General features: G+C 39.3%; 1 protein-coding gene across 5 annotated transcripts in view; it reads right to left on the minus strand.

The window, feature by feature from the left end:
• Positions 1-22379, minus strand: part of TRIP11 (thyroid hormone receptor interactor 11) — a 68683-nt gene extending 46304 nt beyond the window's left edge. For 2 of the 5 annotated variants that reach the window (XR_009597260.1, XM_004017952.5), the window contains exons 1-7: positions 21830-22379; positions 17625-17686; positions 11275-11385; positions 7610-7888; positions 5238-5306; positions 3324-3489; positions 1244-1603 (exon numbers count right to left, since the gene is read on the minus strand). Coding sequence is in view for 4 of the 5 variants with exons in the window: in XM_004017952.5 (XP_004018001.2) it covers positions 1244-1603; positions 3324-3489; positions 5238-5306; positions 7610-7888; positions 11275-11385; positions 17625-17686; positions 21830-21968 (1186 nt within the window). In the remaining variant the exon portion in view is untranslated. Of the gene's footprint in view, positions 1-1243; positions 1604-3323; positions 3490-5237; positions 5307-7609; positions 7889-11274; positions 11386-17094; positions 17689-21829 lie in introns of those variants that run through there. The other 3 variants (XM_012098940.4, XM_042235383.2, XM_060401890.1) reach the window with 3 other exon arrangements.
• Positions 22380-22709: the final 330 nt, after the last annotated feature.

Below are 22709 nucleotides of genomic sequence, written 5' to 3' on the forward strand. Positions count from 1 at the left end.
CCAGGTCAGGAGCTCATGATAAACTACTAAATAAGGAATACAGAAGGGGCACGGCGGGTGGGGGGTGGGAGGGAGGGTTGCAAGCAAACAAGGGCTAGAAACCACCAGAGCTGGAACGAATGAGTTTATAAACTGACAGCTCATATTGTGGAGGAGAGTGAAAACCAAAATGCATCTTTTCAGTGGAAGACCTCCCATTATGTTTTCTGGCATAAACAAATACAAGTGTTTGGCCTATTTCATTCATATTTACTTTCTGTATCCTAGAACATTGCGGGGGTGTGTGTGTGTGTGTGTGTGTGTGTGTTAGTCACTCAGTCACGTCCGACTCTTTGAAACCCCATGGACTGTAGCCTGCCAGGCTTCTCTGTCCATGGAATTCTCCAGGCAAGAATACCGGAGTGGGTTGCCATTCCTTTCTCCGGGCAGTCTTCCTGATCCAGGGATTGAGCCTGAGTCTCCTGCATTCCAGGCAGATTCTTTACCATCTGTATACCAGGGAAATCCAGAACAGTATATAACTAAGCATAATCATGAGCATAGTAAGTGGTGCGAGACCTATGGCTCTTAGCATTCTAAGGTCTGCTTAGACACAGATCATTTTGAAAGGTAATACAGACTTTTGAAGAAGGTAGGCTGCATTCTGTAAATGGAGAGTCTGGGCCCTGATGAGTTATACGAAGTGTTTAGTAACCTCCTCCCAACAAATATCTACATAAACATTTCTCAGAAATCTACATGGGCTCCAACATCAATAGTGTGTGTGCGCTCAGTCCTGTCCAACTTTTTGTGATCCCAAGGACAGTAGCCCACCAGGCTCCTCTGCATGGAATTTTCCAGAAAAGGATACTGGAGTGGGTTGCCATTTACTACTCCAGGGAAACATCCCAACCCAAGGATCGAACCTGCACTTCAAGCATCTCCCACAGTGGCAGGCAGATTCTTTATCACTGTACCACCACCTAGGAAGCCCCCTAGGTCAATGAGTTCCACACAAAAACTTAAAAGATGAGGAAGGCAAGACACCTACCTAATTCTTAACCCTTTTAAGTAGAAATATCCTATTTGTGATCTATTAATTACAGTACTGAATCCAAAGCAAACAACTCTATTCAAATTCCACACAGTTATTTCCATTAACACTTAATTTCCATAAAGTGTTTGATCATTCACGTGTTTGCCTATAAAAACAACTAGTATGAAATGAAACGCCAATGAGAAATAAGTTGCAAACATTTTATACCAGACAGTGCTTGCTGCAGTCTGAACACTTCTTCTACTGATAAACTCTGTGGAATTCTTTCCTTTTCTGCCATCGTGTCAATCTGCTTCTCAGAATAAGGCTGTAATTTACTACATTCCAGTTTCAAACTTTCACATTCTTCAAGTATTTGTCTGTTTTCCACATTTAGTCTTTCTTGTTCCCTCCTCAAAACGTCTCTGTCATTTTCTGCAGAAGATAGTTTTCTACTTATGTCTTTTATTTTATTCTCAAGTTCTTCAATTTTTTTTGTAGACTCTACTTTTTCAGCCTGTAGAACTTGAATAGATTTTTGCACCTCTTGGATTTCAGAGTGATCAGTTACCGCAATTCCTGGGCCACCTAGGACATAAACATAAAATCAGGGACATATCAAATGCCAAGTACCAAGAGACAAATAGCCTGCTATATACAACTTAAGATTCAACAGACTTCAGAACTTGAAAATCTTAAAAAGAAAAGTTAAAATAACAGTGAGGTAATACTACTCCTATTAGAATGGCCAAAATCAGAACAATAACACCAGCATATGCTCTTAAGCCACAGGGACTCTCATTTATGGCTTGTGTGCAAATGCAAAATAGCCAGTCCGGAAGAGCTTAATGATTTCTTATAAAACTAAGAAATACAATATTCTTATCATATGATCCAGCCATCATACTCCTTCATATTCACCCAAAGAGGTTGAAAACTTACATTCACACAAAAACCTGAACAGCAATGTTTATAGTAGCTTTACTCATGACTGCCAAGACTTGAAAACCACCAAGATACCGTTCATGCATGCAAGCTAAGTCGATTCAGTTGTTCAGTAGGTGGATGATTAAAATCTGTGGCGTAGCCAACCAACAGAATATTATTCAGTGCTAAAAAGAAATGAACTATCAAGCCAGAAAAACATGAAGGAACCTGAAATTTATAATACAGTACATCAACTGTGCCTCAATAAAAAATTATTTAAAAAAACACAGAAGTTTAAACGTACATTCCTAAGTGAAAGAAGTCCATCTGAAAAGGCTACCTATTATACGGTTCCAACTTTGTGACAATTCTGGAAAAGGGAAACAATGAAGAAAATAAAAAGAACAGCTGTAAGGGTGGGATACGGGAATGAACAGGCAGGGCACAGAGGATTTTTAGAGCAGTGAAAATAATCTGTATGATACAATGATATACTTGTCCAAATCCATAGAATGTACACCACCAAATGTAAATCCTAAGATAAATATGGACTGTGGGTGACTATGATGTGTCTTGGTAAAAAATGTAATATTCTGATGAGTAACGTAGACAGTGGGGGAGGCCGTGCGTGTGGAAGGATGGGGTATAACCAAGATCTCTGTACCTCCTCAATTTTGTTATAAATTTAAAACTGCTCTAAAAAAAATAGAGTCCTTTTAGAAAAAAAGTTAAATTACTATAGTAAATAAAGCATTTTTAAATAGAGGAAAGATATTGGGCTGTGCTGTGCTTAGTAGCTCAGTAGTATCCAACTCTTTGAAACTCCATGGACTTCAGGCTCCTCTGTCCATGGGGATTCTCCAGGTAAGAACACTGGAGTAGGCTGCCATGACCTGCTCCAGGAGATCTTCCCAACCCAGAGATCAAACCCAGGTCTCTGGCATTGCAGGCAGATTCTTTACCAGCTGAGTCACCAGGGAAGCCCAAGAATACTGGAGTAGGTAGCCTATCCCTTCTCCAGGGGAACTTACCAACCCAGGAATCAAACTGGGGTCTCCGACACTGCAGGCAGATTCTTTACCAGCTGAGCTACCAGGGAAGCCCCAGGAAAAATATTATTTGAAATCAAATACTAAAAGCCTTTGTATCGGAGTCTGAAAAAAAGTGAAAACACACCAAACAATGCAAAGAAATCTCTGTTGTAACTGTTTACCACAAAGGCAAAAGGACTTTTTCATTTTTGCAGAATCTTAACAACAGTGGTACCACTGCAAATTTCCAGCAAATGAGAAGAACTAGTCATTTATTCATTCTTTAGAACTTAGACCAAGTTTATATCAGCTAGGTTTGTCATTTAATACATCAAAATAAAATTAATAACCTTGTTGTAATAGATTTTCCAGTTCTTCAATCCGATCTTCATAGTCACTTAATTCTTCTCGATGCCGACGAGTTATTTCTGTCAATTTCTGCTGATGTGCGTTCTGTAATACTGACATTTCATGTTGATGGTTATCAATTTCCTGACTTCGAGTCTGTTTAAGTTCCTTAAAAAATTTGAACAAAGTTAACCACGTTTATTTATAATAAACAGGTTTAAGCTATTTCATTGTTGTTCAAAAGTCCATATTATTAAAAATAATTCTCTGAACATGCTAAGGCTGAAAAAAGTTTAAACACAGGCTTCAAATTTGCATAATTCTAAAAGACTCCACCCTTTCTTTTCTTGGGCCTTAAAAAGTTTTTCTACTTTTAATGAGGAAGCACCAGGAAGAAACAGCTGAAATAAAAAGCAAGCAACATCTTTTTTTCATTAGTATCTGTGACCACGAATTTCTCCTGCTAATGACATAGTCCACCAAGATCAGGGTCCACCTCTGGCCGATCTGTCCCTGTTGTTGCCCTATTACAGCTGTTTTTTTGCTCAGCCTTTCCTTCTCTCAGTCTTGATAGGACCCCTAAACTGTCAACCAAGATGTCTCACTACCCTAGTTGATACCACTTTCTCTCTCCTAGGAACCTGAATCTTGAGATGCATCTTTCAAAGGAGGAAACCGATGAGACCAGAAGCATTATAATAGCCGCACCCTGGAGAGCCTGTCCACTGTGTCCCACTGCCTACATTTCTCACGCTGGTCCAATTTCTATCCTTCCTGAGACTAAAATGGTCCATTTTTCCTTCAATCCTGTGGAGAGACTATTCCTGACTTCTTCCAATAAATTCTCTTATGATTTACTTAGCTAGAGACAGGGGTTTTTTTGCTTGTAGCCAAGAATCTTAACCTGGAAATTAACCTCGATTTCCTGAGAAGACAAGTGAAGCTATTCTTTAGTCTTTCGCACTTACTTATGTGCCAGTACTTGACAAGGAACTTTACACTTAAGCTTCAAAATCAATCCTTCAAGGGAGGTATTATGATAATATCTACTTTACTGACGATAAATCAGAAGCTTATAAAGGTTAAGTAATTTGACCAAAGCAGGACAGCTGGTAACTAGTACAGCCAGGATTCAAACTCAGGTCTAAATGAGGAACTCATCCACAGAGAAATTAAATTCTATACATGACAATAATTTACATATTAAAAACAATTCATTGCTTAAGGAAATGACTGATACAAACTAGTAAAGTTCCACCATGAAGGGAAAACAACTATTTACAGTAAATAACATTAACATTATATTCTGTCAGTGTTCTTTAACCTTAATCCTTGAAATTTCAGTAACCCTGGAACTGTTTCAATAAACAGTTTTACGAGATACACAATAGCAAATAGACTTACGAAACATAAACTACCTAATAAATAAATGTTCAAAAACAAATCGGAGAAGGCAATGGCACCCCACTCCAGTACTCTTGCCTGGAAAATCCCATGGACGGAGGAGCCTGGTAAGCTGCAGTCCATGGGGTCAACTAAGAGTCGGATACAACTGACCAACTTCACTTTCACTTTTCACTTTCATGCACTGGAGAAGGAAATGGCAACCCACTCGTGTTCTTGCCTTGAGAATCCCAGGGACGGGGGAGCCTGGTGGGCTGCAGTCTATGGGGGTTGCATAGCGTTGGACACGACTGAAGCGACTTAGCAGCAAAACCAAATGACTTTGGAGAGAGATATTTTTATATTCTTAAAAGTGTCATAAAGAACAGAGAAGATATAAAAATGGCAAAAAAAAGAGACTATCATAATCTATACAGTATTTTTATAAATTAGTCTTTTATTAATTTAGGCTTATACTTTTAACAAGCAAATTTTAGATGTATAACAGCCATTGTTTCAACAATCCACCTTACCTTAATGATATTTTGCAGTTTGCAGATTTCACTTTGATCAGAGCTATCCGATCCTTGTGCTTTAGAAGTCTAGATCAGAAAAACAGAATTAGAAAGTAACTGTACTGATTTTCTTATAAAAGAGAATGTCAAAAACTAACTTTAATAAAAGATACTTTTTTTTTAAAAAAAAGGGGCATTTGCACAGGGAATACAGCCAATATTTTATAGTAATTTTTAAAGGAGTATAATTCATAAAAATACTGAATCACTATGTTGTACACCTGAAACTAACATACTGTAAACCAACTACACTTCAGTAAAAGTAGAAAAAGAAACATAAGAAAGAAAGAATGGGGGTCGTTTCTCAGACAAATTCTTATTAAAGACTGCCAAGCACCTTTTAAAGAACCTAGTTGGACAGTAAGTAATAATACACAATAAATAAACGATACTACTCAAGAGTCTGTTAACTAATTAAGGAAGACAATACCTTTACAAAATAAGAAAGAAAATACCACAGAATGTTTTTCTTTGCTTAACAAAATTTAAATTTGATGATAATCAAGCAGCTTCCTAAAAGGTAATTTCTAAAATGGAATGTTACCCAATATTAATGCTAATATTAATACTACTAATAATGCTAATATTAATTTATTGGCTTTTTGGATGATTTTCTTTTCATTCAAAGCTGTGTATTGCTCATTTATCTTTATTAACATTTACCACAGCATGCTAAGGAACCAAAAATTGCTCTCTGATTAAAAGAAGGAACACAATACATTAAAAAGAATACGGGATTTGGAGTTGAAAGATGTGTGTTTAAAGCATAATTTAAATCACTGTGACAATGAGTGTATTACTTAAACCTTTACTTTGCTTATCTGCAAAACAAAGGTAATAAATGCCTCACATAGTTATTAAAGACAATGTATTAGATTAGTACACAGGGAAACATAAAAATTAAAGTATGATATAAATATTAATTTTTATTATGCCTTTCTAGAAAATTAAGCCCCCTGAAATGGACCCAATTATACCTTTTTCACCATAATACCCCAGTACAGGTCTGTCTTACAGAAGGCATTCAAGATATGCTGAAGTAAATATACCCAAAATTCATCTTTTCCACAGGAGCTCTTACCTTGGCAATGTTTCTTAGAATGTGTTCCTCAGATCATCAGTATCACCTGAGTACTTATTTGACTATATTTTCCATCACCCTAAAACAGCCTACAAAATACTAACCTTGAATCTCTGGTTAGTAACAGTGGAGCTACAGTATCACCAAATTTCTCAGGTTATTCTTTAACCTGAGAAAAGAGGAACTATCATCTTTTAGGAATAAGACAGACTAACAGATCATCCTCTCTAAGGCTTATCTTGGGTACTGGGAAACATCCAGCAACTCGGGAAGCAAGGAGATCATTTTAATTGGGAGGCTTTCTCCTTTACGTAACAAGATTACACTCACAAAAAGATAGAAAATAATCTCTTATACTTTATTTTTCTCCACAATGATAAAATAAAAGTCCATATAAGCAATATTTCAGTTTATTTCAGGTCTTGAATACACTGGCTACCTCAATAATACATAAAATCTGATACGCAAGGAAAAAAGGGATTCTTGGAAGAAAGTTTACAGTCCAAAATAGAAAGGACTTAATATCTATTCTAATATTTGAGGAAAAAAACACAAAATAGTTTGTGTCTTGTAATACCAATCTATTATCAGATTTTTTTCATTTAACATATAACTAATGGTGGCTGAAATGGTAAAGAATCTGCCTGCAGTGGAGGAGATCCAAGTTTGATCCCTGGGTCAGGAAGATCCTCTGGAGGAGGGAATGACTATCCACTCCAGTATTATTGCCTGGGCAATCCCATGGACAGAGGAACCTGGTGGGCCACAGTCCACTGGGTTGCAAACAATGCAACCAAACAGTCTGACCTCAGTCAGACACGACTGAGCAACTAACAGCAATGCAAACAAGAACCTCACACCACCATCTTCATGGACAGTTTCAAATGGGGTGCCATGGAGACCTGAGTTCCACCAGGTAAGTCTCAGGGACTCCAGGGAAAAAGTGCAAGTTCAACCACAGGAACTTTGTTTTTATCTCTTTTAAGGGCTGAACTTGTAACTTTTATCTTAAAAGTTCTCTTGCTTTAAATTAAAAAAATTTTTTCTTTCAAATATTGTACAGAAGAGGAAACTGAGGCTCAGAGAAAGATGACCTGACTAAACCAATTTACAAAGTCACTGGCAGAATCAGAATTAGAATACAGGTTTTCTGATTTCCTAGTCCAGGGCTCTTTCTGATACCAAAACGTCTATATAGAGCATGAACATTTTTACTCAGTTTTCAGAAACTCATGAAAATTCTACCTACCTGAGCAATATGCCTCCAATGGCCAACTTCAGACTCAAGTCTTGAAACTTCATTTGACAATCTATTTATTTCTCGTTGTGATGAAATGATGTCACCAAAATCCATGTCATCATCATGGAAACCTGAAGCATGATGACTTAAACCATACCCAAATGGCGAAGACGCGGTAGTTGCTGGTCCCCCACCAGCTCCTGAATCCACTGGCTGCGCAGCGGACTGTAGCTTCAGCAGCTGATCCTGCAGCGCAATCTGTCTTGCTTTAAGATGGCTGATTTCCACCTATATTTATAATCCATATTTTAGAGAAAGCACTGTGAAATAATCATACTGACCCTTTAATATATTCATGTTAAAAGTTATAATATTTAAAAAGTACCAATGATTGTACTCTACCAACTGAATCCAAGTTGTCTATAACATCCCAATGTAACACTTTTATTTCAAAAACAAACATGATTGATTACCACAGTTAAAGCAGAGATAATGTTTTGATTAGTATAAGGAAAAGAATTCCACTCATACATCAACTAAAGCAACAAAATCCTCAGGTAAACATCAGTTTACCATTAGGAGATACTACATTATCAGGTAGTTTGGCATAGGCAGTTTCTTCGGGTTCTGTTTGTGATTATCAAGCCTCAAGAGATGAGAAAATAAAAGCTTCAGCAGTCTATGCACTGTTGAGTTTCCTTAGAACACCTGGTGGAAGAATCTTTTGAACCTGATTGTGAATGGCTGGATTTGGGCTAATGCACCATGAGTCATGTATGGATGTGAGAGTTGGACTGTGAAGAAGGCTGAGCGCCAAAGAATTGATGCTTTTGAACTGTGGTGTTGGAGAAGACTCTTGAGAGTCCCTTGGACTGCAAGGAGATCCAACCAGGCCATCCTAAAGGAGATCAGCCCTGGGATTTCTTTGGAAGGAATGATGCTAAAGCTGAAACTCCAGTACTTTGGCCACCTCATGCGAAGAGTTGACTCACTGGAAAAGACTCTGATGCTGGGAGGGATTGGGGGCAGGAAGAGAAGGGGCTGATAGAGGATGACATGGCTGGATAGTATCACCGACTCGATGGACATGAGTTTGAGTAAACTCTGGGAGTTGGTGATGGACAGGGAGGCCTGGCGTGCTGCGATTCATGGGGTCGCAAAGAGTCAAACACAACTGAATGACTGAACTGAACTGAACCGTGAGTCAGGTAACTTGACTGGTCTACACAACACAGCTGAAAGCAAGCTTTGATTTATTAATCCGATCTTCACAGTAAGCCTTGTAGATTATTAATTAGCCCAATAGTCTCAGAAGGAAATCATGTATTCAAAGAGGCCTTGGTTTTGGCCTTGGCAAAGAGAGGCCAGTGAAAATCTAACTCTACTCAGGAAGAGAACTGTATAAAACTTGTGATATGCCAAATGGAGTTGTAACTGAAGGCTGACAATACTAAGTCAACATCCAAAAGAAGTTACAAACACAGGACTTAGCATAATGCCATATCCATTCCAAATGAGACTACACAAAACATGAAAGTGAGTGAGCTAGAGAAAGCTAAAATAAGCTTTCTGGAAAATACTCACGCTAGTCCAAAAGATATCCTGCCACAACTAAGGAAAATCTGACCCGAGGAGACAGCCAATGAGTAACAGTATTTCTACAGGTATAATGTCAAGGAATTAGACAAAGAAAAATCAAATACAAATATGTCAGAGGTCATAGCAAACAGACACTTTTTCCTATCAAAGCCCCTTCTCCAGTTGAGGTTTATAGAAATGTGCAAATCTTATTTTCCCATAAATGATATGAAGCAATCTGCATCTTTGGGCAACCTGAACATCACAATGAAGGCAACAAACAGATTCAGAAAACAGCAGATCTGAAGTATACATTATCTTTGATTCTGGTAAGAAGTAATGAAGTCAACAGTTCTTTTCAAATGTAGCTATAATGCAAAGGAAGTTCTCATCATACAATAGACAGTTACATCAAGCTGCAGAGGTAGAAAGTACAAACTCTACTTAAAAAGATGTACTCCTGAACTTGAATTTTTCATTTGCCCTCTGATACCAATAGCCAAGTAAAAAATAAAATATCAAAATTTTCCATAGTTTTCTCAACTAGGACGTAAGTATCAGAATAAGCTAAGGGATTTTTGAAAAATACCAGTACCAGGTCCCTTCCCAGTACGCTAAATCAGAATCTCCAAGAAGATCTAACAATGTGTATTTTTCATGATTCAGCTGTAAACCTGTAGGTGGGAGCTACCGCTCTACCGGAGTATAAGTCAGTGCTGCTCAAAGCATGTCTGTGGACCAATGTAATGAACATTTGCTCCAGTCCATGACAAGTATAGGAAACTAAAAGAAAAAGGTTTAAAAACTTTTAAAGCAGTTTGACAGAGTAATTTTATATCTGCTGCTAAGTTACTTCAGTCGTGTCCTGCACTCTGCGACCCCAGAGATGGCAGCCCACCAGGCTTCCCAGTCCCTGGGATTCTCCAGGCAAGAACACTGGTGTGGGTTGCCATTTCCTTCTCCAATGCATCAAAGTGAAAAGTGAAAGTGAAGTCGCTCAGTCGTATCTGACTCTTAGTGACCCCATGGACTGCAGCCCACCAGGCTCCTCCGTCCATGGGATTCCCTAGGCAAGAGTACTGGAGTGGGGTGCCACTGCCTTCTCTGCTGAATCTTAAAGAAAAAAAAAAAAAATGGACTTTTCACTTTAACTTATAAATTTGCTTTTTACACTCATTTTACCTTGTAGTAATAGTGTATTTTACTGTATTGTGGTGTTGTTTTTATATTTTATGAAATCAATTCCAAACAGATGGGAAATTTAAGTTCTTTAAATATTAATCTTTAATGTGGTTTACTTTTTCATCTTAGAAATCAATGCATCTAAATTTTTAAAACCCAAATATAAAGTGATTATAGAAATGAACATTTAACCAACAAACTGAAGAACATCCCAATGATCTGAATAATTAAACAAGAAAAGGCTCAATTCTATAGAAGCATTTACTGAATTCCACTTATGTACTAAAGCTAAAGAGAATTCAGTGACCTAGGTACATAGGTATAAAACCTAGGTACACAGTCTATATTTTAAGGATTCATAGTAACATTGGTTAAATTATATACTATTGGCACTGCAAAGGCAAGATAAGCTACCTCCAAAACAACCATTTCTATCAAACTAAAGAGGAAAAAACATACAGAAGAGGGTTAAGTCAACTATAAAATACCTAATCTTCTGTTTTTCCATGGAAAAGCAGGTAAACACAAATAAGCATATGTTAACATTTGTAGTTAAAATCATCTTCTTTAAATAAGAAATGTTATTAGCAATCACACTGATTTAAAACAATTTACATAAACAGGTGAGAAATCAGAAATTGTAAACAACATAGGCCTGAAGATATTTTATACGAAGACTTTTACTCTTCTGGAAAACAGAAATTAAACTCCACAAAGGTTAGTTTATGTAATATAAATATAAAGGCTTACATAGTCCTTGTTAAATTAGTGATATCACACTGAGTTGGGAATTATTAACTTCAACACCCTTTTTGATATTTTCACAAATCTAAATAGAGCTTGATTTATTACTCTTAGAAACCATCCTAAACACACTGTAGTGAAGTAAATATGAAATTTGTTATAACCTTTACCTCTTTCTGTTGTAGTTGATGTCGGTAATTCATGGATTGCTGCTTTATTTGAAGCTCTGATGCCTCATGCTTCTCTTCCAGATCAGCACAAAGTTTTTTGAGTCTCTCATTCTAGAAGCAAAGAAAAAAGTGTTTTCAACAAAAAGACACATGTTAGTAACAGTTATGTGCAGGACGTTATTAAAAATAACATATTGTTTCATGCACAAGAAAGATGAACTATATAGTAGGTCTCACAATTTTGATTTTTAAAACACAATTCCAATTAAAGTTACATGTACAATAAGCATATTAATAGATTACGCATAATTGTTTTTTAAAAACCCTGCTTAGCTTGATTTTCTGCTAAGAGAAAGTCACTCATCAGTGGTTCCCCCATCTTTGTACACCCAGGGTCTAACACACGGTAGGCAATAAATGTCAGGAAAATGAGTGACCTAGATTACATGTTTCAACTTTTGTGTTCTCCCTGAACGGTACAAGTTTTTCTGTTTTTTTTTCATCAGTACAAGTTTTTTAAAGAAACCCTTTATAAAAAGACTTATGGTTGAAGTATAGGTAGGAGGCCAAAGCCTCATATTGCTTGTCTGACTGAACCCCAGCCTCCTGAGCAAGGCATCTCTGAAAAATTCATTTTGAAAACCACTACTAGAACTGTTTGAAAAACTACACTTAAAAGTACAGAAAATATTCTAAATATAATTCAATAAATTTAGATATCACAATCTTTTAAGATATTGGAAAATATGGATGAAATTACTTAAATTTTCGGTTCAGTTCAATTCAGTTGCTCAGTCGTGTTTGACTCTTTGCGACCCCATGGACTGCAGCATGCCAGGCTTCCCTGTCCTTCACCAACTCCTGGAGCTTGCTCCAACTCATGTCCATTGAGTTGGTGATGTTATCCAACTATCTCATCCTCTGTCATCCCCTCCTCCTCCCGCCTTCAATCTTTCCCAGCATCAGGGTCTTTTCCAATGAGTCAATTATTCACATCAAGTGGCCAAAGTGTTGGAGTTTCAGCTTTTAGCACCAGTGCTTCCAATGAATATTCAGGACTGATTTCCTTTAGGATAGACTGGTTGGATATCCTTGCAGTCCAAGGGACTCGCAAGAGTCCTCTCCAACACCACAGTTCCAAAGTTATCAGTTCTTCAGCACTCAGCTTTCTTTATGGTCCAGCTCTCATATCCATACATGACTACTGGAAAAACTATAACTTTGACTAGATGGACCTCTGTTGGCAAAATATGCTGTCTAGGTTGGTCATAGTTTTTCTTCCAAGGAGCAAGGGTCTTTTATGGCTGCAGTCAACATCTGCAGTGATTTTGGAGCCCCCAAAATTAAGTCTTTCACTGTTTCCACTGTTTCCCCATCTATTTGCCATGAAGTGATGGGACCAGATGCCATGATCTTAGTTTTCTAAATTTGAGTTTTAAGCCAACTTTTTCACTCTCTTTCACTTTCATCAAGAGGCTCTTCAGTTCCTCTTCACTTTCTGCCCTAAGGGTGGCATCACCTGTGTATCTGAGGTTATTGATATTTCTCCCGACAATCTTGATTCCAGCTTATGCTTCATCCAGCCCAGCTTTTTGCATGATGTACTCTGCACTTAAGTTAAATAAGCAGGGTAACAACATACAGCTTTGATGTACTCCTTTCCTAATTTGCAAACAGTCTATTGTTCCACATCCGGTTCTAACTGTTGCTTCTTAAGCTGCACACAGATTTCTCAGGAGGCAGGTAAGGTGGTCTGGTAGTCCCATCTCTTGGAAGAATTTTCCAGTTTGTTGTAATCCACATAGTCAAAGGCTTTGGCATTGTCAATAAAGCAGAAGTAGATGTTTTTCTGGAACTCTCTTGCTTTTCCAATGATCCAACGAATGTTGGCAATTTGATCTCTGGTTCCTCTGCCTTTTCTAAAACCAGCTTGAACATCAGGGAGTTCACGGTTCACGTATTGCTGAAGCCTGGCTTGGAGAATTTTGAGCATTACTTTACTAGCATGTGAGATGAGTGCAACTGTGCGGTAGTTTGAGCATTCTTTGGCATTGCCTTTCTTTGGAATTGGAATGAAAACTGACTTTTCCAGTCCTGTGGCCACTGCTGAGTTTTCCAAATTTGCTGGCATATTGAGTGCAGCACTTCAACAACATTTGATTTAGGATGTGAAATAGCTCAACTGGAATTCCATCATCTCCACTAGCTCTGTTTGTAGTGATCCTTCCTAAGGCCCACTTGACTTTACACTCCAGGATGTCTGGCTCTAGGTGAGTGATCACACAATCATGGTTATCTGGGTTATTAAGATCTTTTATGTAGAGTTCCCTTATGTGTTTTTCCCACCTCTTCTTAATATCCTCTCCTTCTGTTAGGTCCATACTGTTTCCATCCTTTATTGTGCCCATCTTTCCATGAAATGTTCCCTTGGTATCTCTAATTTTCTTGAAGCAATCTCTAGTCTTTCCCATTCTACTGTTTTCCTCTATTTCTTTGCATTGTTCACTTAGGAAGAGAGAGGAATAAAAATGAGAAAGATTCTTGATGGTGTTCAGTTCTGGTTGACGCCATTTCCTAAAAGACTGGCTAAAATTTCTGCCCTTGGGATCCATAAGATTCATATTTCTATCCTTAACTATCCCATTGTGCTTAACCCTTCTTATATTATCAAGGTCTACTGAAACCAATTCTAGTTTTTGAGTTTCGTTTTTTGAGCAGTCCTAAGGACTGATATTTATAACATTATTTCTTAGTATCCTCCAAAAGAAAAACTATATATACTTAGGAAACAAACAAACAAAAATATTTTATTTTGTAATTACCATGGGGTACACTGGGTACTTTTATAAATCTAAGACTAATCATGAGGTCATAATGATCTTGTTTTTTCTGTACCTTGAAACATTTTTTGCTATTTTATCATCCTAAGAATTAATCAGGGCTCCCAGGTAGCTCAGTGGTAAAGAATCCACCTACAATGCAGGAGACGTGAGTTCAGTCCCTGAATCGGACAGATCTGGAGAAGGAAATGGCAACCCACTCCAGTTTTCTCGCCTGGGAAATCCCATGGACAGAGGAGCCTGGCAGGCTATAATCCATGGGGTTGCAAAAAAGTTAGACACAACTCACTGGAGTGGGTTGTCATTTCCTCCTCCAAGGGATATTTCCCACCCAGGGATCAAACCTGCATCTCTTGAAGCTCCTGCATTGGCAAGAGGATTCTTTACCACTGAGCCACCTGGGAAACCATATGTATGTATATGTGTGTATACATACACACATATACATACACACACACACACACAAGTATAAATGTTTTTAAAGGCAGAAACATAGGGAATAAAAATTTAAATTGTTGTAAGTGCTCACTGAAATTTCTGAGGAAGTTTTTCACTACTGCTTTATTCTTACTTATATAAATTATTTATAAAATAATTTAACAGGAAAATTAAAGAGTCCACTGGGTTCAGATGGTAAATGGGAAGACTATTTTCCTTGGCACAGATGGTTAAATTAGCTTAGGTTGGTTGCTATTACTTGCAACTCAGGAAGCCTAACTAATTTAATTAATCTCAAATATTAACACCTGTAAGCACATCTAATTTCCTCTGGGATTTCTTTGGAAGGAATGATGCTAAAGCTGAAGTTCCAGTACTTTGGACACCTCATGAGAAGAGTTGACTCATTGGAAAAGACTCTGATGCTGGGAGGGATTGGGGGCAGGAGGAGAAGGGGACGACCAAGGATGAGATGGCTGGATGGCATCACGGACTTGATGGACATGAGTCTGAGTGAGCTGCGGGAGATGGTAATGGACAGGGAGGCCTGGCATGCTGCGATTCAGGGGGTCACAAAGAGTCGGACACGACTGAGCGACTGAACTGAACTGAACTGAACTGAACTGTCTATACTGAAGCTTTCTAAATAAACAGAATTTTCTATTGTAATTTCCTACTGGTTTTAATCATATGTTCACCTTCTCTTTACCGTCACATAAGGTGTTACCTTTACAAAGTGTTTATGTGCTGAGAGAAGGCAGGAATCATGTATAGTCAAAATCACCTTGGAAAATAAAACTGTTGAGAAATTCAATAGTGTGTTATCCTCTAGTATTCGAGTAGCTCAGAGTACTCTGAATAAGCATCAAACAAGGAAGTTGTCTATCACTTAGGGATATGTTATACCAAAAATAAATACCTGTGAACACTAGAATCATATCTGCTACTGTCCAAGGACAATACGAGGAGAGAGACTAGAGTTGAAATCAACAGAGGAACAGAACATTTCTATCTTCCTCCTTAAGTTCAATACAGAACAGTCACTCATTAAGCAGGTTAATCCCATTTACTACACCCATCTCCCGCTCCAAACATATACTGGAAAATTTAGCTTAATTAATGCCACTACACACATCTCTGCCATCTAATTTTTCTGGGTATGCCCATAGTGAGTACTCTCTCAAGGATTTCTTTAGAGACTGTAGGAACTATTTTCTATCTTGGTCTTACAAAGAAGCTATTAAGTTTATCTGTCACAAAAACACCTGCTGCTGCTGCTGCTGCTAAATCACTTCAGTCGTGTGCGACCCCATAGACGGAAGCCCACCAGGCTCCTCTGTCCCTGGCATTCTCCAGGCAAGAACACTGGAGTGGGTTGCCATTCTCCAATGCATGAAAGTGAAAAGTGAAAGTGAAGTCGCTCAGTCGTGTCCGACTCTTAGCGACCTCGTGGACTGCAGCCTACGAGGCTCCTCTGTCCACGGGATTTCCCAGGCAAGAGTACTAGAGTGAGGTGCCATGGCCTTCTCCGACAAAAACACCTACTAATAGATAATTACAGCTAAGGTCTCTTAAGCGCCACCAAACTGCCATCTTCTACTGAGGCAGAATGGGGCTTCCCAAGTGGTACAGTGGTAAAGAATCTGCCTGCCAATGCAGGAGACGCAAGAGATGTAGGTTCGATCCCTGGGTCAGGAAGATCCCCCAGAGCAGGAAATGCCAATCTGCTCCAGCATTCTTGCCTGAAAAATTCCATGGACAGAGGAGGCAAGCGGACTACAGCTCATGGGTTCACACAGTTGGACATGACTGAGCACGCGCGCACACACGCGCACGCACACACACACACACACACACACACACACACACACACTGAGGCAGAAAACTTTAGTAATCCCTCTTGAGAGATCCCTCCACTTTCAAATTTACAATCTTACACTGGTAATCTAACGTGTGTGCACTCAGTTGCTAAGTAGTGTCCAACTCTTTGTGACCCACTGGACTGTAGCGAATCAGGCTCCTCTGTCCATGGGGTTTTTCAGGCAAGAATACTAGCATGGTTGCCATTTCCTCCTCCAGGGGATACTGGAGGATCCAATATCCTCCCTGGGTATCCCTGATAACCAGGGATTGAATCCGCATTTCCTGTGTCTCCTGCATTTAATAGGGGTGGATTAAGGTGGATGAAGGTGGATGCTTTATCTGCTGGGCCATTGGGAAACCCCTGGTAATATAGACCAGAGTTCAATGATGCTTGTTGTCAGAAAGTATTTTCTTATATTTAAATTCCACTTTCTTTTTTATGGGCTTAGCAAGGGGAACATGCTTACCACAGTCCTCTAAGAATGTTGTTTGCTGAAATACTATTATGCACTCCCTCATCATTCTTATCCAAAGGCTAAACATTGTCTTGGCCAAAAAGTTCATTCAGGGCTTTCCATACCATCTAAAAAGCTTTCTGGCCAACCCAATGGTTAGATGTCTCCAGTACTTTACAATAGATGCCATTTTAAAATCTTTCATTTTTTTTTTTATGGCTTACCTTTGAACTGTTTTCAAGTTTTCGTCATCCCTATTAAGTACAATGACCAGAGCTAGTTACCACAAGGCACTGACTAATAATGAAAAAAAAAATGGTAAAATTAATTTGCTATTCTTACATTCTACATTCTCTGCATACAAATATCACACCTTTTTAATATCAGGGAATTAAAAACTCTATATTAAACAGAAGTGCGTTCTTCACATTACACTTAAATGTACAACTGCAGTTTTAGCACACTATTAAAACACTGTAAATCCTCGAAATGATAAATTGTTGCCACTACTGTTTCTATATTTGGCAGATTTCCTTTTTCCACTATTCAGAAGCAGAGGTGGGAATATTTAACAGAAAAGTGGAGTAACATGTAATTATATCTTCATCAAAGGAAGATGATAGAGCTTCAAAAAAGACAAGAAAACTAAGATAAAGGGGAAGAGAAAAAGCGCATTAAAACGAGAGGACTGAAATAAAGTGTAAATAACTCATGGTTTCAAAAAAGAAAAATCTAAATCTTTAAGTTTCCTTACCTCTGATCTTAAGATTGTATGAATGGCTTCAACTTCCTTTCTCCTAGCATTAGGTAAATCTGCTACAAAAGAAACGGCATATACTGAATATATGGTCAACATCATGTGAAGTAAACAGGCGTCTTTAGGAAAATATACTTCACTGAGCTTTAAACAGAATGGTATGCTGATCTAGGACAAATTCAGAAGACAAACATCACTTGACTGTTATCACTATCCTCCACTGTTACAGATGTTTATTGTCATATAAGTCATTCTGCCTGTCTTCCATATTCAACAGCATTTACCTTTACCCCTTGGAAGTGTTCATTAAAATTCTGTAATGGAAAATTAAGCTCTGTTTGCTTAGGATAATTTTTGATGAAAGGTATGCAAACAGGATGCAAAAAAAAATTTTTTTTTTTTTTGCCCGCACAGTGGGGTCTTAGTTCCCCAACCAAGGTTTTAATTTGGGCCCTCAGCAATTAAAGCACCAAGTCCTAATGACTGGACTGCCAGGGAATCCCCAGTGACATATTTCGAACTTCTTATGCAACTCGGGTTTAAGGTCTTACTTTTTCTGCTTCCAATACTACCAAAAAAAATTTGTGACTTCTTAAACAAACAATAAAAATGCAGTAAAAGAACCCTTATTTTGAGTAACATGGACACAAGTTATTGAAAATGAGAATGAACTCAGTCTTGTTTTGTACATTTTCATTTAAAAGGAAAGTCAGAGGACCAAAATGGCAGTTGATGCTGCCAGATAATCAACCTCCATCCAGTTAGTTTTCTAAGTATTAATATTTTTCATTACTTTCAGCCCTTTAATACTATAAAAATAACTTCTCTGAATCATAGTTTAAATCAAAGGAAAATACAAGTGGCATCCAATAAATAATAATGACAAACCTGCTCTTCTTGTTCTGAAAAATCACTAGGTGGGGATACTTGTATGGTTGTTTATACAAATTGCTTGAAACTCTGACAAGACTGCCTAATTGCTACTCAGAAGAGAACAAATTATAATCTAATCTGTTTAGGAAGGTCACTGTTAGAAGCTGCAACTGTTTCAAAGAGAGATTAAAGAAAAACAAGGTCATGAAGACCTCCCTCCATATCCTTCTCCCCAGAATATGGCCTTTTTAATATAAACAGGAGATGTTATGCAGACCGAAAAAGTTTTCCTCAATGAGGGAAAACAAAAATAACAACCATCATTTATTAATGCTTACTATTTGCTAGGCACAGTGTTAGGTTAGGTATGTTACATTCATGATTTCATTTAATCCTCCCAACTTCATGATAGGTATAATTATCTCTTTTTAACAGATAAGAAAACTTTGCTTTTTAAAGTATTTAATAATTTGCTGAAGACCCCACAATCTGTAACCCATGGATGTGGAATTTCAATCCATGTCTGATTTAAAAGCCCAAGCTCTTAAATCAGTATAGTGCTTGGTAGAATAGCAACTTTCTGATATTGTAACTATAGATAATTTTCAAGTTGTATCAATAGTGCTATTCTGAACTGTTATCTTGTTCATTGCTGGCACAGGGTAGACAATAAACATTTGTTGAATGAATAAATGAACTGCATTCTGACCCTATTTTTAAATGATTTATAAAATCAATAAACTGGATGTTAAGTCTTATTTTAATACAAAGACAAAACAATAAAAGCAGATTTTTAATCACTTAGCAAAATTTTTACTAAGCATGTACTATGCACCAAGGAAGGTACCACACATACTAGTAATATAAGGATAAATAAAATAGAGCTGTCAGAGAGATCCACAAAGTTCTGTTAGACACAACCAACTCAACCTGCCACGGAGTGAGAATGGTTTCACCGGGTACCTGACATGTCAGCAGGGTCATGCAGGAAAAATTGTTTTCCAGGCAAAGGAGGGTAGCGCGCTATGCTAAGTCGCTTCAGTGGTGTCTGACTCTGTGCGACCCCATGGACAGCAGCCCACCAGGCTCCTCTGTCCAGAGGATTCTCCAGGCAAGAATCCTGGAGTGGGATGCCACTTCCTTCTCCAAGATATAGACAGCAGCCCACCAGGCTCCCCCATCCCTGGGATTCTCCAGGGAAGAACACTGGAGTGGGTTGCCATTTCCTCCTCCAATGCATGAAAGTGAAAAGTGAAAGTGAAGTAGCTCAGTCCTGTCCAACTCTTAGCGACCCCGTGGACTACAGCGTACCAGGCTCCTCCATCCATGGAATTTTCCAGGCAAGAGGACTGGAGTGGGTTGCCATTGCCTTCTCCAAGGAGGGTAGAGGAGGAGGTAAAAAGGAACGGCTTTCCGTGCATAGGCTTGGAGCTGTGTAGGTACCTCACAAAGTTCCCTGTACAGAAGTCCTGGGTGCAAGCATACTTGTGTATATGAATGTACATCTATGTGGCTATTGAGAGAGAGGGGGAGGGAACAAGAGATAAGACTGAAAGAGATAGGTTGAACCCAGATAGGATAGGGTTTTTGTCTCCCCAAGTTAAGAAGTTTGAGTTTTATCCGGTAAGTACAGAGTCAAGAGATTTTTAAAGCACATTTGTTTTTAGAAAAGTAACTGGTAACACAACAGAATATGGAGTAAAGGAGGAAGAAACAAGTGACAGGACATGAAAGAGAAACAGTGTGTGGGATAGATAACGGGGATGGGAACTAAAGAAGGAGGAATAATAAAGGAAAGGACAAATATAAGAAACACTTCAGGCTCCAGATAGATGAACAAGATTTGGTGACCAATTGAAAGTAGGAGAAAAAAGAGGCAAAACAATTGACAAAGATTTGTCAATTGACAAAGAGACAAAGATTTCTAAGTTTAGGAGAATGGGTAGATGGTGAAACCATTAAAAGAAAGAATATGGGAGCACATTTGGTGGGAAAAACAAAATGAATTCCACCTTAAGCCTGTAAGACATCCAAGTTGGAGGAGGAAGTGCGCAGTTTCTGGCTTAGGGTCAAAGAAATAGTCAACTGTTTTCCCCTATCTAGGAAACAAGGAGAGACTAGGCATTCCCCAGGTTAGCTAGCCCTTTTCTGCTTCTGACAGCCCTCAATGTCACATGATCATTTCCTGAACACAGGAAGAATCCCTTTAACTCCCACCTCAACCCGTCCCACCTGATGTACCTCCCACCCCAGGGGTACCCCAAGCAGTTAAATGGTACCAGCTACCATTTAACAGCAGCTACCCAATCTTCTTCCCTTCTAAATAGACCCCACAGAAATCCTAAGTATAGATACTCTCTCTAAATTAAACTATCTTTCTCTATTTCAACCAAATAAACAGGCATACTCAATTAAATCAGTATTAAAAAATTAAACCAGAATGCTAATTTATTTACAACAAACAAAACTAGCAAAGGAACTGCTCTCATCCAAAAGACCACCCTCTCTGGAGGCAGACCTAAACTGAAATTAAAGAATTCTTTTGATCTAAATAATACTTGATGAAAGAAGTATCAAGAAATCAAAACAGCAATTAACTTAATCATTGATTACCATGTAACTCCTGGTCACTATTCATTAGTAAAACAAAATGAGGACTTCAAAAATGAGTGCAGGTTGCCAAAGGGACCCGAAGAACAGGGTTACCTTCCTTGCCCTCCTGAGCAATATGGGAGGCATTGGGCGATCAGGCATGAAAATACACTCTCAGCTGAAACGCTGTAATATGCCATCAAAATTAGTAAAAATATACAATAACAGGAAAACCATACTCATGTTTCACTAACACATATTCAAGTAAGAAAGGGTAAGAGCCACTAAATATTTAATTAAGTTACGAAAATCGAAGAATCCCCCTCTCGCCAAAAAAAGTGACTACGTGTCATTATACAAATGATTATTTAAACTATGTCGGTATAAAGGAAGAGGATCAAAATCAGTTCCGCCTCCAAGTTAAGGCCAAAGTAAGCGGTGGGTGTGGATGAACCAAAGAAAAATAAACTCTACGCGATGTGAGGGCAGTTTCACTCTGCTCTGAGCTATCCCGGGTACTCAAAGGAGAACCACCAGAACTCTTTCCCCCCAACCCCCACCCTAATGGTCTCTCATTAGAGAAGATCACTTAAGAGGCAAAAGGAGAAATGTAAAGAAAAAAGGGCGGAGTGACGCTTCTCTAGACCTGTCTGCGTCTCATGACAGATGGACTTGGGGACCAAACGGACGCTCCCAGGGTCCCAATAAACCCCTCCCTCCATCGCCCCAGCTGTTACCTTCCACTTCCTCCGTGCCCTCCATCAGCATATCCTTCGTAAAGTTTGAAATCTGGCCAGTGAGGGAAGCCAGGCTGCCCCCGACCTGACCCAGGGACTGGCCCAAGCCGGAGCCGAGGCCCCCGAGCCAGGACGACATCGCTGCGGGTTAGAGAAGGTCCCCTCTGCTCCGAGAAAAGCAGCCAGCGTCGTCGGACTACTCTGCCAAATGTCCTCGAACCGCTGCCTCCACAGGATTGTCCAAATCACAACACTCAGGAATCGATAACACGACCGGGGAATGGTTCCCAGTCCACGCTGGTTTCGGGGGATCCCACCAACAGCCGGGCTCTGATTAGAAACGCAAAGGCCTGGCCTGAGACTTTACCAGGGTCCTGCCTCCAGTGACACAGTCAGCCCCGTGGGCCTCCGCTCATTCTCACGACTTCCCACCATCCGGATCAGGCCACTTCTTCTTCTGCTTCAGTGACTTTCCCTAGTTCCGTGGGCAACTCCTGCCAACTCGACGCCGGCCGCCATGACACCCACTAGGAGCGCGTCTATGGATCATAGAGAGACGCCGTGATAGCGTAGAAAAGCCCTGAAGAGACGCCGGACGTGTCCTGGGCGCAGGGGAGCATGGGATCGCGGAGGACTGCGTGCGGCCGCGGTGGCCGCAGCCTCCAGCCCCAGGGCAAGGTCAACTTCCACGTAGCCCGCCGGCTTTGGCAGCAGGTGGAATACCAACCGGAACCCGCGGCGACGCGGCGCTCTCGCCAAGTGCAGCTGGGTTTCAGGCAGAGGGGACCCTCAGTGGGTGCCCCCCGAAGCCGGCATAGCCTGGGAACCCCACGGACTCTTATTCTTGGGGAAACCTGAGTATGTTAATTCCTATTACCCT

This window comes from Ovis aries, chromosome 18 (assembly GCF_016772045.2).
Source record: "Ovis aries strain OAR_USU_Benz2616 breed Rambouillet chromosome 18, ARS-UI_Ramb_v3.0, whole genome shotgun sequence".
NCBI lineage: Eukaryota > Metazoa > Chordata > Mammalia > Artiodactyla > Bovidae > Ovis > Ovis aries.